At 42.1% G+C, this 14,838-nt stretch overlaps 1 protein-coding gene across 4 annotated transcripts in view; it reads left to right on the forward strand.

Annotated features, from left to right (window-relative positions):
* Positions 1-14,838, forward strand: part of KDM4C (lysine demethylase 4C) — a 350,839-nt gene that overhangs the window by 307,120 nt on the left and 28,881 nt on the right. For all 4 annotated transcript variants that reach the window (XM_051858176.2, XM_051858178.2, XM_070051918.1 and 1 more), the window contains one exon: positions 4,418-4,588. In XM_051858176.2, the coding sequence (XP_051714136.1) occupies positions 4,418-4,588 (171 nt within the window). The remainder of the gene's footprint in view (positions 1-4,417; positions 4,589-14,838) is intronic.

Here is a 14,838-nt window from a genome sequence, read left to right on the forward strand (position 1 = left end):
AAGTCAGAATGCTGCCTCTCATACATGCCAATAACTGAGGTGCAGTAGGAAGAGTGGTTTATTAACTTGGGGCTAAAGTCTCAGGTATGTTCTCTCTTTCTTAAAATGAAGCCAGTTAACATTTGCCATAAACTGCTGAAAGTCTAGGTATTTTATGTACTGTACTTCATCCTATTTTACAGCTAACATTGAAGTATTATCCCTTTCACTGATGAACAAACCAAGGCTGACAAAGGTTAAATACTGTCTCCAAGACACGTATAGTCAGTAAGAATCAGAGCTTAGAATTCAAATCTAAACCACACAGTCGCATTTAAGGGTAACTATGATTTCATCAGAATGCGCATGGCCGCTGTGCCACACATCCCAGCGTGGTGGCATAGTAGGTAAAGCCGCCCCTACAGTGGTGGCATCCCATATGGGCACTGGTTTGAGTCTTGGCTGTTCTACTTCCTTTTTTTTTTTTTTTTTTTTTTTTTTGACAGGCAGAGTGGACAGTGCCGTTGGTTCACCCTCCAATGGCCGCCGCGGCCGGCGCACCGCGCTGATCCGATGCAAAGAGCCAGGTACTTATCCTGGTCTCCCATGGGGTGCAGGGCCCAAGCACTTGGGCCATTCTCCACTGCACTCCCTGGCCACAGCAGAAGGCTGGCCTGGAAGAGGGGCAACCAGGACAGAATCCGGCACCCTGACAGGGACTAGAACCCGGTGTGCCGGCGCCGCAAGGCGGAGGATTAGCCTAGTGAGCCGCGGCGCCGGCCTGTTCTACTTCCAATCTAGCTCTCTGCCATGGCCTGGGAAGGCAGTGGAAGATGGTTCAAGTCTTTGGGCCCCTGCACCTGCCTGGGAGACCCAGAAGAAATTCCTGGCTTCAGAACAGCACAGCTCCAGCCATTGCGGCCAATTAGGGAATGAACCAGCAGATGGAAGACCTCTCTCTCTGCCTCTCTTTCTCTCTCAGTGTAATTCATCTTTTAGAAAAGATATACCTGAAAGAACTACCATCATAGTGAAATAAAGTATAGCTAATTCTGTTTGTAAGTTTGGCAAAGGTGGACAACAGCTTTAAAAAATTCTGCCAACATGAACCCTATCTGTCCTTAATCCATGTCACTTGGGCCACTGTGTGTGACTTCACAGGTTGTCATTTCATCCTCATGGAGTTATGGTAACCTGTTTAACCTTAAGGAGCTAACCTGGGCACAATTTTGGACTTAGATAACTCTGCATTCTAGGTGTAGAATGACTAGGTCATTCTCCTTGAAAGTTTAGATATATTTCAAGATTATAGTCAGTGAGGTGAAGTAGGAAACTGAGTAATAATTTTTGCCTACACAGTATACTCTGTCATCTAGCTATTAAAGATTTTTTCTTCAGAGGCTGGTGTTCTGGCATAGCAGGTAAAGCCACCACCTGCAACACCAGCATCCCATATTGGTGCTTGTTCATGTCTGGCTGCTCTACTTCCAATCTAGCTCCCTGCTAATGGCCTGGGAAAAGCCAAAGTACTTAGGCCCCTGAACCCATCTGGGAGACCGAGATGAATCTCCTGGCTCCTGGCTTCAGCCTGGCCCAGCCCTGGTGGTTGTCCCAAATTGGGGAGTGAACCAGTAGATCAAAGATCCCCCTCCCCTCTATTTCTCACTTTCTCTCTGTAACTCTTTCAAATATATAAATAAATCTTTAAAAGTATAAATATAAATATTTTACTTCCTCCATAGTGCATTTTAAAGCACTATAGACTTCTTAGTCTTGTACTATATCAAAATTGTCATATACCTAACTTTAACCTAACAATTACTGAGGAATATGTCCTTAAGAAGGAAAATATCCTTTTGTTTTGCTAAGCAGGTTAGAACCAAATGGCAGAGCTTACTCTACAAGTAGGAGACCCTTAGGAAGATGTTTGTTGGGAAGGGTTTGCCCTCTTGTCCAAATCATGAACATTCTTTCCTCAGATCTTTGTGCCAGGCCATCATCTCCTAACCAGCAATGAGCTTCATCAGCCTGTTCTCCATCTATAGCCATACAGAACTGCATCTGTCTGCTTTAAAAAGAACTACACTGCTGGAATGGCTAATTTTGGGGCTGAGCCAAGATGGCCCTAGAACATTCTGTTAGGCCAGATAATAAAGAACTGCTTTTTAAAAAAATTAAAAAAAAAAAAAAAAGATTTCATCAGAACCAGCATTTAAGATCTCCTCTTGGCCGAATCTGGGACAATTTGAGAAATAAAGTATCATAGAGTGAATTATAAAGAACTGGGGAGGGGCCGGCACCGCAGCTCACTAGACTAATCCTCCTTCTTGTGGCACCGGCACACCAGGTTCTAGTCCCTGTCAGGGCGCCGGATTCTGTCCTGGTTGCCCCTCTTCCAGGCCAGCCCTCTGCTGTGGCCCGGGAGTGCAGTGGAGGATGGCCCAAGTGCTTGGGCCCTGCACCCCATGGGAGACCAGGAGAAACACCTGGCTCTTTGCATCAGATCAGCGCGGTACGCCAGCCGCAGCGTGGCAGCCATTGGAGGGTGAACCAATGGCAAAGGAAGACCTTTCTCTCTGTCTCTCTCTCTCACTGTCCACTCTGCCTGTCCAAAAAAAAAAAAAAAGAATTGGGGAGGGTAAATTATCAACCCATACTGATAGTAGGTGGACGGATGCATGCATATGGAAAGATATGGGAGTCTCCTACTTAACAAATGCCATTTGCCAATTAGTAAATGTGGAGGGAGTTTTGGACCAGGAAAAATCAGTGTATAACACCATTGTGGTAAGAACCAAAGAGGACTCATCAGTGGATGCTAAATCTAAACAGATGTATGACGAACAGGATATTTGCATCTTGATAAAATGTCTCCCATGGATTGCTTAGTGTCAGAGAAAGTATTGAAGTGGAGAAATTGGACCACTTTTATTAGGATCAAGGTCAATATCACCATTGAGAAAGATAGAAAAATCATGTGTCTCCAGAGACAGCATCTTGAAGACATAAACCTTATCTATGTGATTTTTGTGGATTCTGGCCAAGAATATATAACCTGAATCTAATTGTAAGGAAATACCGAGTACTCTCTGCAAAGACAGGAAGGGAAGGAATTATCCTTCCAAAGTATCACTACTGTTTAAAAAAAAAAAAAAAGGTTTGTGGAAGTGGTCCAAATTAAAGGAAACTAAAAAGATGTGACAACTAAACACAATCCTTGTCTCTAGACTGGATCCTGTACTTGGGAGCTTGGGAGCAGGGAAGCAGCATGCCATAAAGATCATTATTGGATCAAGTGTGGGGAGCAATCCGGACTAGACTGAGTTACTGGAATTAAGACTTGTTCTATGCATCTGCTCTCCCACAATATGGCGCTGGGAGAGAAGTAAACAGCTTCCGCACAGCTGCCTCCAGTTCAACCAATAAACTGTAGGACTTGCTCCTGATTGGAGAGCAGCGTACTCGGCGTGTGGGCAGCCGAGTTAGGATTGGCGGAGGAGGACTATAAAGGAGGAGAGAGACGGCATGCACCGGAAACATCTAAGGGGAACATCTAGCTGAAGGAACACCTGTGCAGCCCCCGAGAAAGCCTGCCGGCGGTGTGCCGCTCCCCTGCGGAAGTGGGGAATGTGGCCAGGGGGAACTGCCCTTCCACGGAGGTGGAAGGGATAGTAGCCAACCCAGGAAGAACCAGCAGCAAACCCGGGGAGGGCCGAGCAGACGAAAGAACAGCGCAGGGTCCTGTGTCGTTCCTCCACGAAGAGGGGGAGCGACATAATGGTGCCGTGACTCGGATATGAAGCCTAGGCAGGGCTTAGTGTCGTTCCTCCATGAAGAGGGGGAGCGACATAATGGTGCCGTGACTCGGATATGAAGCCTAGGCAGGGCTTAGTGTCGTTCCTCCACGAAGAGGGGGAGCGACAATCAAGTGACCAACTAGTGGTGGAAGATTAAAGTGTCACACCAATATTCAGTTTCCTAAAGTTTGTATCTTTACTGGAGCTGTGATTGTGTAAGAGAATATCCCTATTAGAAAATAAACATTGAAATTTTTAATGGGGAAAAATCTCATCATGTATGTAGCTTATGAATTGTTCAAGAGAAACAGAATAATATGCACATGTGCATATATGTTCTTCTGTCTCATATACACATATACCTGTACAATGAAAAATATGTGAACATTAAAGCAAATGGTAAGATGTTCATAATAGCATTAGGCAGCAATAGATGAACCTGGGCAAAGGGTACTTTGAGTATTGTTGGTATTTATTGTATTTTTACAACATACATTAAGTTTGAAATTGTTCTCCAACCCTAAGTTTAAAGATATTTGGACTAAAATAGTGATTGTTTCCTAAATAAACATTTCTTTCATTTTGCTTTCCTTTTCCTTTCCTCTTTTTTCTTTCTTCCTCTTTCCTGTCTCTTATTTTAGAAAGCTAAGGCGTCTGAGAAGGCCATCACTGTGGGTCAGACGGTTATCACAAAGCATCGGAACACCCGGTATTACAGCTGCAGAGTGATTGCGGTGACGTCACAGACCTTCTATGAGGTCATGTTTGATGATGGTTCCTTCAGCAGAGACACGTTTCCTGAGGATATTGTGGTAAGTGGTTTCCTTTAGGTGGCTGCTGACCCACTATAGTTTTCATTAAACCATCCTCACTGAATTCCCTGGAAGAGTTTCCTTGGCTTATTTTAATAGCTCACTTCAATTGATATTCATAGTTTTCACCATTCTGAATGGTATCCAGGTAAATGCAGACTGCTTTCCCCAAATTCTTTTATGAATAATGAATGTTACTTGGCCACAAAGTATAAGATGCTATCTTAGTCTGTCTGTGTAGTGACAACAGAATACCTGAGCCTGGGCAATTTATAAAGAAGAGAAATTATTTCTCACTGTTCTGAAGGTTGGGTAAGAAATTCAAGATTAAGGTGCTGCTGGCATTTGATACTGAAATAAAATCCTATAACTGAGATTGAGGTTAGTTGACATGGGGTTGATCCTGTTACTGCTTCTTTCAGGGGTGTGTGTCAGTTTGGGGAGCCTTTAAGAGATTGCTTATAAATATTTGTTGGATCCTGGCCTGTGGAGTTGAAGAAACATTGGTTTAGTCAGCTTTGTTCTTCTTACCTCTCTAGTCTGTTTAGAAGGACAACAAGTAAGTAAACAACAGTGAGCTCATTTGGAAGGTTTTTATTGTCATATACCAAATGAATTGAAACAAATTGGAAATCCTATAACGTCCTCAGGTACAGAAACAGTGCATTGTGTTTCTTAGCAGGACCTAGCTAGACCTTCACTTCACTGCATTGCCATTGCCATTCACAAACAGCAGTCCTTGGATGACATGCTCACTTTGTTAGAATCAGTTGCCCCTTCAAGCCCTAAGTCCACGTAGGTTACCTCCTATGGGCCACACGTTACCCTGATGACAAAGATGTAATCCCTGCTCAGTCAGGGGGCGTGGCAGGCTGCTAAATGGATGCTTTGAGTACAGGAGAGGCCATGTGGTTCTACACATGAACTGCAAACAGCCTACTTCCTTGGTGAGTCTGGAAGAAGGAATAAGGGATTCCAGCGTTAGTAAAGGCTCCACAACCAGAACTTGACCCATGAATGCATCTTCACAACCCTACACAGTAGGCACCATTATTTTCCACATTGTGCTGCCAAAGAAACTGAGGCACAAAGAAGTAAATCACTGTCAGAAACAATATCAGTCACAAGTAATCTGACCCCAGGAGTTCCATTCCTAAACTTTGCGAAGAAAGGATGTACAAGGGCATGAAAAGGCACAAGAAGAGTAGGCTGAAAGCCTTGACTTTCACCAGTGTTGAGGAAGCCGAGGTCAGATAAAAGATGAAAGTCCTGCTTAGGTGTCTAAAGAGATTACCATTCACATGATTTTGGATGCTTTCTTTATCTGAGTCAACTGATGCCTCTGTGTGTGTGCTTCACCCTGCCCTCGCAGCAAGCAGCTGAGACCACATGGTAACAAACAATGCCCAGCTAAATCCAGAGTCCTTATCAAAAGCACAAGATTAATCAAGCCATGAAGAGGTTTTTTTCTTTTCCATTCTTGTTGATCTAAATGCATGGTGCTTCTGAACAGTTTTAAAAATGTTAGTGCCTGTGTTCTCACAATACCCACACATACTAAAATCATCTATATTCTGGTTCACAGAGAGGAAATGAAAGGTGTAAAAGGAGGAAAGACTTAGGGAATTTCAAAAAAGTTTCAAGATCACAGACATTCTTTTTCGATGTGTAAGTTAAAAACATCCCAGCAAAGCTTCAGACCAGCTGGGTGCAAGTAGGCTGTGAGGTGAAACGGAATCTTGGATTCATTAAATATTCTCACCACTTGTTAACTGTTGTGGCTTCTTTCCTCCTTGCCATCTCGGTGCTGAATGAGGCTTCCTTGGCTTACTTTTTTGGTGACTCTGAAGGGAAAGTGATTTCCCTTAAAATATGGTGCTTGGCAGGGTTCTCCAGAGAAACAGCACTGATAGGAAATATGAGGAGTATAGAAAAGTTCATGGAAAATACATGTTTTTTAAAAATGCATGAATTTCAAGATTCTTTTCACACCATGATTCTCAGTTGACAGGCCCAAGACCCAGGAAGGCTGATATTTCAGTTTGGAGTCTCAAGGCAGGGGAACATGGATGTCCAAGCTCAAAAGCAGTCACTCAGGCTGCTCTGATTAAGGGAGGGCAACTTTTTGTTCTATTTTGGCCTTTAGGTTGATTAGATGAAGACCACCCACATTTAGGGAGGGTCATGTGCCTTACTGAGTTGGTCAGTTTAAAGGTTAAAGTCACCCAGAAACACCCAGAATAAGATTTGATGAAATATATCTGGGTGTAACAGCTGAAGTGAACCTCCCAGGGAACTTGCTGTATGTGCAAGGAAGTATGAAGCAGATAAACACATGAGAAGGTGATTTAGGCAATAAACAAAAAATTATTAGGAAGGATAACGGCCGGCGCCGCGGCTCACTAGGCTAATCCTCCGCCTTGCAGCGCCGGCACACCGGGTTATAGTCCCGGTTGCAGTGCCGGATTCTGTCCCGGTTGCCCCTCTTCCAGGCCAGCTCTCTGCTATGGCCCGGGAGTGCAGTGGAGGATGGCCCAAGTGCTTGGGCCCTGCACCCCATGGGAGACCAGGAGAAGCACCTGGCTCCTGCCGTCGGATCAGCGCGGTGCACCGGTCGCAGTGCGCCGGCCGCGGCGGCCATTGGAGGGTGAATCAACGGCAAAGGAAGACCTTTCTCTCTGTCTCTCACTCTCTCACTGTCCACTCTGCCTGTCCAAAAAAAAAAAAAAAAAGGAAGGAAGGATAACAAAAAAAACTCCTGGGGATAAAGCCAGGAGGGGCAAGGGAGTTCCACTGCTTTTTGGTGCTAGGGGTTTATATGTGTAAAACTGCAAATATTTCTCACAGAACAAAGGAAGTTCTATTTGTACATAGGCTTGAGTCCAGAGCCTGCTTTTCTGACTAACGAATGAAATTCTTTACGTCTCCTTCTTTATCAAACTTGCTTCCTAGCTTAGGCCATTTTCCCAGCTGGGTTAAGAAGATTTTCCACACTACCCAAGGGGCCCGTTGTCCTCGCTAGCTCCCTGCCATTCCTGTTCTGACTGACTCCTTTCATGGCACACTGTGTCCCACTCAGGTTGACACGAAATTAACCATCATAGACGTATTCTCTTGGGACTCTAGGTTGAGAATCTGACAAGACTCTGGCTGTGCTGCTAGAAGTTCTGACTCAGTGGCAGAATATGTTTTCCTTTTCTATCAAGTAGCCATGTATGTTAGTTGGCTTGTAGGACTCTGTAGATGCACTTAGTGAGCAGTGCGCATGTCCTGGTTATTACTGATATTCCAGAATGCAAAATCATGGCTTTAAAAAATGAGTTTTTAAAATTTGAAGTATTAACAAGGATTGGAGTCTATGTTTTTTGCTGAAAATAATGAAAGCTACATTATTAAATGCGTTTATAAAAGTTTGTCAGCTGTGCTTTAATTTGAGGTGCAGGAATTTGATGTAAATTTTATGATATGATATATATGTATAGATAAGTATGCTGCAAGTAGTTATATATGTACAGTACATTTATTCCCGTATATGAGGAGTCTTCAAAAAGTTCATGGAAAATGGATAAATGGAAAAAATGGTACATGGATTTCAATTTTTTTTTTTTTTTGACAGGCAGAGTGGACAGTGAGAGAGAGAGACAGAGAGAAAGGTCTTCCTTTGCCGTTGGTTCACCCTCCAATGGCCGCCGCTGCCAGCGCACTGCAGCCAGCGCACCGCGCTGATCCGATGGCAGGAGCCAGGAGCCAGGTGCTTTTCCTGGTCTCCCGTGGGGTGCAGGGCCCAAGCACCTGGGCCATCTTCCACTGCACTCCCTGGCCACAGCAGAGGGCTGGCCTGGAAGAGGGGCAACTGGGACAGAATCCGGCGCCCCAACCGGGACTAGAACCCGGTGTGCCGGCGCCGCTAGGCGGAGGATTAGCCTAGTGAGCCGCTGCGCCGGCCGGATTTCAATTTTTTTGTACCACTATTTTTAATTTTCATGAACTTTCTGAAGTACCCTCCTATGATGTATATAAAGGTTATACCCCAGATCATTATTTAAGCCACAAGCTCTAATTGCTAAGATTACCCCAGTTCCACTTTGATATTTATCTACATCAGAACTATTTTAAATGTGTACCCTGTCCTGTTCCCTAAAGAAAATCTTATCAGTACATATGAACGAATCTAATCAGGTCCTTTGCTGTCTTCAATGTCCTGGAGACATGGCAGAGCAATTATTTGGTGGAAGCACTAAATACGTTTCACATTCCTCGGAGAAATCTGGTTTGTTTTTTTTATTAGCTCATATACCTATGGCATCAGAAACTGGTGGTAGGAATGATTTTTTCCTCTGACTACAAACTCTAACCCACATGATGTGAGTATCAGGTGTGAATGCTGCTGAGAAGAATCATCATGAAGGGCAGTGTGTGGCCAGTGTTACTGCCTATCGAGGAACTGGTTTCTGTAAGCCTTGGGAATTTGTTAACTACAACTGTTGTAAGGTACTGTTGGTGGTTTTTTAGCTATAAAAATCAAATTTAGAATATCCTAAATTTGTACCATCCTAAACTGTTTATTTTTTATGTATGACATAAAAATCATTCCTTACGAAGCTTCATGTTTTAATAAAGAAAGTTATATTCCTTTATTTATTATAAAGTTGATTATTACAAATCATTTCACAAAGCCAACAAATGAGGACCCTTTAATACAGGCTGGCCTATCCATGTTTGAGAATAAATTTGGTAGGCATTAAAATGCTTACATTAGGACTATGTGAGTGGAGAATATTTGGAGCAGTAGAGAATAACATTCTTTTACCACCAGAAAATTTCTTTCCCTGCTTAAGTACTGTCTCTCCCCCATTCGTGGAGGAACGACACTAGACCCTGCGTTGTTCTTTTATCTGCTCGGCTCTTCCCAGGTTAGCTGCCGGTCCCTCATTCGTGGAGGAACGACGCTGTCCCGGGTTAGCTGCCAGCCCCTCCCCCTCCGTGGAGGCGCCCCCCCCCCTCCATGGAGGCGCCCCCCCCCTCCCCCCTTTCCCCGCGGAGGAGCGGCACACTGCCAGCCGGCTCTCTCGGGGGGCTGCTCAGGTGTTCCTTCAGGTGTTACTTCAGGTGTTCCTTCAGATGTTCCTGGTGCATGTTGTCTCTCTCCTCCTTTATAGTCCTCTTCCACCAATCCCAACTCTGCTGCCCACACGCCGAGCACACTGCTGTCCTCCAATCAGGAGCAGGATCAGCTCCTGCAGCTTATCAGTCAAACTGATGAGGCAGCTGCGTAGAGGTTGTTTAGTCTCTCTCTCAGCGCCATATTGTGGGAGAGCAGATGCATAGAATAAGTCTTAATTCCAGTAACTTAGTCTAGTCTCAGTTGCTCCCCACAAGTACTTTATGTATGTGGTAGCCAGAAAATGTTCAAAAGTTCTCCCTCAACAATGTACCTGTAGAATGATGGGATATTTTGATGGGAGTGAAAGTTGCCCATCTCCAAGGAATTCCCTGACGATAGAAATTCCAGGGCTTCTTCTTAGCCTTTTTGCAAACCCTTACACAACCCTACTGATACTGGAGTAATGATTGCTTCCTTTCGTTCACACTTTGAACACATCTCAAGATAGAAGGATGGTAGGTAGCAGATTGTTCAAGGGCCAGCACTGGGCTTGAGAAGACAAACATAATCATCTAGAAAGTTGACAGCAAGAGTCCATCACTGAAATTTCCATGAGGACTGGATGTAATTTTCAGCCTCTGTTGAAAAGTGAAGATGGCATGAAAATAATATTCTTAATTATCTGGGGATGAATAGCAATGGCCTTTAGTTTTTGGCGGCTCCAGATACAAATTAAAGTTCTTAGAGAGCTCTTTTTTCCCCTCAGTTTTAGGCAATCAGCTTAAACCGTCCAACCTGCTGTTTTTTCCTCTCTCTAAAAAGGAAATTGTAATTTCCACCTTTAAGGATTGTTGAAAGGAGTGTGTGAACTGAACACCTTACCAATAGTAGGCACAAAATTAGTTTTTAAAGGATAGTTAATCTGTAAAACTATTTTTTTCTTTTCCCTCCCTGTCTAGTTTATGTTGCTCTTTTCTGGTCATGATGAAATTTTAAGTTAGAATATGTGTGTCTTCAACACTTTGTTCCTGCTAGTTAGATTAGAGGGGGCCTGCCTGTGGCTCTGCTGACCACAGGAATCATGGCGGCAGGAGACATCCTTGTTGAAAGTTGAGATCCACCTCAGTGCCCTCCATGGGCTGTCCCTGCTGACCTTGAGCTGGGTCATGGCCTCCGTGGATGGGGAGATGCGCCTTGGACATGGCCTGTGTGTGGAAAGCAGTGCTGAAGTTGGGGCTGGTCTACTGCTTCTGTATTGGCATCGCTTTCTAGAATAAATGGCTGACCAAGGTACCTAAAGGCCATGCCACTGTGCAGGGTGGGGTGTGAGGAAGTGTCTCCCCAGGTCAGCTTATTGTTTCACTTGCTGTAAAATAGTCCTAACATCTTTTAGACTTTACAGTAATCTAGCTCTCTACATTCATGATTATACTTCTGAGTGCTAAAAGTGTTGTTTCAAAGACTTTTCATAACAAACCCTGATCCTGCTCATTTCACAGGTCTGATAGTTTCCAGATAATAAAAAAGCATCTACCAAAATAGAAGGTGATAGAGTTAGATCCAGATTGCTTGGTGCCTTCCTACTTTTTGGCAGCAGTTTTTCAGGAAGTCTACTCTTGGTGGCTTAGAATACCTATGGTAGATGACATTGTGTCTCCCTTGAGTCACAGTCAACATCTAGTCAACCTAGTGTGGAAGCTTCTCAGTGCTCAGTACCCTGCAAGCTCTTACCTGGCAAGCATAGGTGTAGTGCAGTCACTTGCTTGGAGTGGTGCCCTTGCTTATGTGTCTCAACTGTGGAGCTGGAATTTACTGAGAAGAAAGACTTTACCAGTTTCCTCCATGGGACACCTTTTGTATGTGAAAGTGACTACCTTTTACTGCTTTAATTTTAATGAATATTCAATTTACATTTACTTTTCTAAGACTGTAAATTCAGCTGACAAAATTTATTTGTAACTATATAAATTTTCATAAAATAAGAACAAATTCATTTGTTCCTTAAGTTCATATAATACATAAATGTGGCAGATTAAATCTTAACCATTTTACATTCAAATAACCAGAAGTCTATTAATATTTTAAGTGATTATAAATTTAATATATACATTTCTTACAAATCCCACAATTTAATCCCCATAACTTTAATAAACCAGACATTAGTTTTGTAGTTCAGGTTCTTCTAAGTATTTCACACGTTTTCAAAAACAAGCCATTATTGTGGGGCAGTGGATTGATAGGCTGCTTGTGATGTTTGCATTCCATATCAGAGTACCGATTTGAGTCCTGGCTGCTCCACTTCCAGTCCAGCCTCCTGTTAATACACCTGGGCCCCTGCCATACACATAGCTAGGCTGGGATGGAGTTCTAGGCTCCTGGCTTCAGCCTCACCCAGCCCTGGCCATTGCAGCCATTTGGGGAGTGACTAGCACTTGGAATATCTGTATCAACCAGCTAGCTACCACCCCTGCCTCTCAAATAAATATGTAAATCTTTTAAAGATGTTTTTTAAATGAAGCAGTATTGCATCTACAAAACACATTATAAACACAGATTATATCAGGTTGATAAGAAAGTAAAAATTTTAACCAAAGAGAAACAATATTACCATATCACCTGTGAGGTTATTAAAAAAATAACAAAAGAACTTCAAGGCCTTTTAGAGAGATAGAATCTGGTGAAACCTCTGCAGACTAAACCCACAGTTTTTGGGTAGCGGCTCCTAATTAAGATTAGTTTTCATCTGATTTTCTAACTCTGAAGGCTGTGGCCTTCACTGAGACTCCAGTCAATCTCATAGGTTTTATGAGCTGTCTCTCAGGTTTATAGGGGTGAGTACGTTCCAGGCCATGGGATTTTTTTCTCATTTATGTAACCCTTGGTGTTTTTGTTTTGTTTTGTTTATTTTTGTGTTTTTGTGTTTTTGTTTTTTATATTAAAGCCTGGGGCATATTAATGAAATGCTGGATCCCTTACTTGAGTTACATTGTACCCCTTTTCTCTTTTATAAATTGTATGTATCTCACTGTTCTGTAGGTGTCATAGTGACAGTTTCTGTTTAGCGCTAATGATCTTCTGAAGAAAAATATCTCATTGCTCTGCTGTCCCATGCAGGAGATTAACTAGTTGCCATGAAGATACACTGTCAGTTACGTTTTTCATCAAATATTTATCTCACTCACTCTTATTTCTCTTTTGGTAATTATCTCAAAGTGATTGGTTTTGGGAACTTATTCCCAGGGCACAGGCTTCTAACTCCCCCCTTCCCCCCATCTTTTTCTTTCCAAGGGGACTCAAGGTATAGCATCTTATTTTCAGCCTAACAAAATCAAAATAACTATCTTGAACTTGAGGGCAGTGTTATTAATTTCCAGGACTTCATCATTTCTTCTCAGTGTAGAGCTTATACCTAAGGGTAACAGTTACCATGAACTAAATCACACTCTGTGTTTGAAACTATCCAATGACATCATCATTTCTGAGCTATATGTTGAGTATACTGTATTAGGCATCATGGGGGAGTCAATGATGCATAAGCATAGCTGTTGGAATGCAGGTGTTGTGGAGGCAAAAGAAAATACCCACATGGGTTTAGAAGACTCAGAAGCTTATACCCTGAAACATTCTGTTCTATGATATTCTTTACTATTTTTGGAACCCTGTTGGCTCCTAGACTTTGAGGTGCCTTGGCTTATCAAGTCAAATGGCCATGCAGACCTTTTTGTGGCAGATACTAGGTTGACAAGAGATAGCCCCTGTCAGTGGGGTACCATAACTTCTAGAAATCATATCTCATCCAGTCCATTTGTTATTCTGCTTCCCGTTGATGCCACTTACATCCCCATTCCTCCAACTGGAGCTGATCGGAAAGATTTTACACTAAAAGATACTCTGAAAGTTTATTAACAGTATATTCATAGATGGAAATAGTGTGGTAAATGAAAGTTTTTAAGGAAGTCATATTGAGGAAGAGAGAGATGAGTTGGACTACCCATATATATTCTGTCTACTTATATCTTAAATTTTTCTCTCCCACTCTGAAAAACATTCCACTGTAGTAATATTTTGTGTATCCATTTATCAGTTGATGGACGTTTGCATTGTTTCCTGCTCTGGTCTGTCATGAATAATACTGCCATGAACATTTGCTTTCAAGTCTTTGTGTAGACATGTGTTTTCATTTCTCTTGGGTAAATACCTAGGAGTGAGATTACTGAGCTATATAATAAGTATATGTTTGGCTTTATAAGAAACTGTCAAACTGTTTTTTCAAAAGTGGTCCCACCAGCAATGTTTGTGTTATAGTTTCTTCACATCTTCACCAACATCTCTACTGTCTTTTTGAGAATAATGAATGTGTAGTGGTATCTCAGCATTTTTAATTTGTATTTCCCTAATTACTGATGATTTTCAGCATCTTTTCAAGAACTTATTAGTCATTCATGTATCTTTGTTGAAAAGCCTACCCAGATCAGAAAAATTTTTAATTTAATTAGCTGTGTTATCTTATATTAAGTTCCAGTAGTTTTATAGTCTGTACATGAGTCTTTTAGCACATACATGATTTACAAATATTTTCTCCTAGTTTTCATTTTCTTATTAGTATCTGGAGAGTAAATTAAGTTTTCATCAGTTTATGTATCACTCTTTTGGTATCATATCTTAAGAAATCTTGTCTAACAAAATCACAAAGACTTTGTTGTATATTCTTTTCTGAAAGTTCTATAGTTTTAGATCTTACATTAAGCTCTTTGATCCATGTTGCATTAATTTTTGTATATACTATGAAGTCAAAGCCTAAGCTTTATAAATTAAAATTGTACATCTTAGTTTACTTGTTATAAAAGTTGAGTGAATATCTATCCTCGTAGTGCAGCACTTCACACATAGACATCCTCAGAAAAATGTGGTTTCTTTCTGCTCCTTGTGTGCTTTCTCCAAATGGGACAGCAAAAAGGCAAAAATCCGTAAAAGCTTTTTCTCTTAATATTCTGAGCTTGCAGAAAGCACAAGGACAGCTTATTTTCAGATCTAGTATCCCGACTACTTTGGAAATGTGTGTGATAAGTCTTCAAACTTTTATCTCAATGTTAGAATTTCTATGCTTTAGAGAGGCAGGAATAAGAAATATCAGATGAAACAGTGA

This window comes from Oryctolagus cuniculus, chromosome 1 (assembly GCF_964237555.1).
Source record: "Oryctolagus cuniculus chromosome 1, mOryCun1.1, whole genome shotgun sequence".
NCBI classification, from domain to species: Eukaryota; Metazoa; Chordata; class Mammalia; order Lagomorpha; family Leporidae; genus Oryctolagus; species Oryctolagus cuniculus.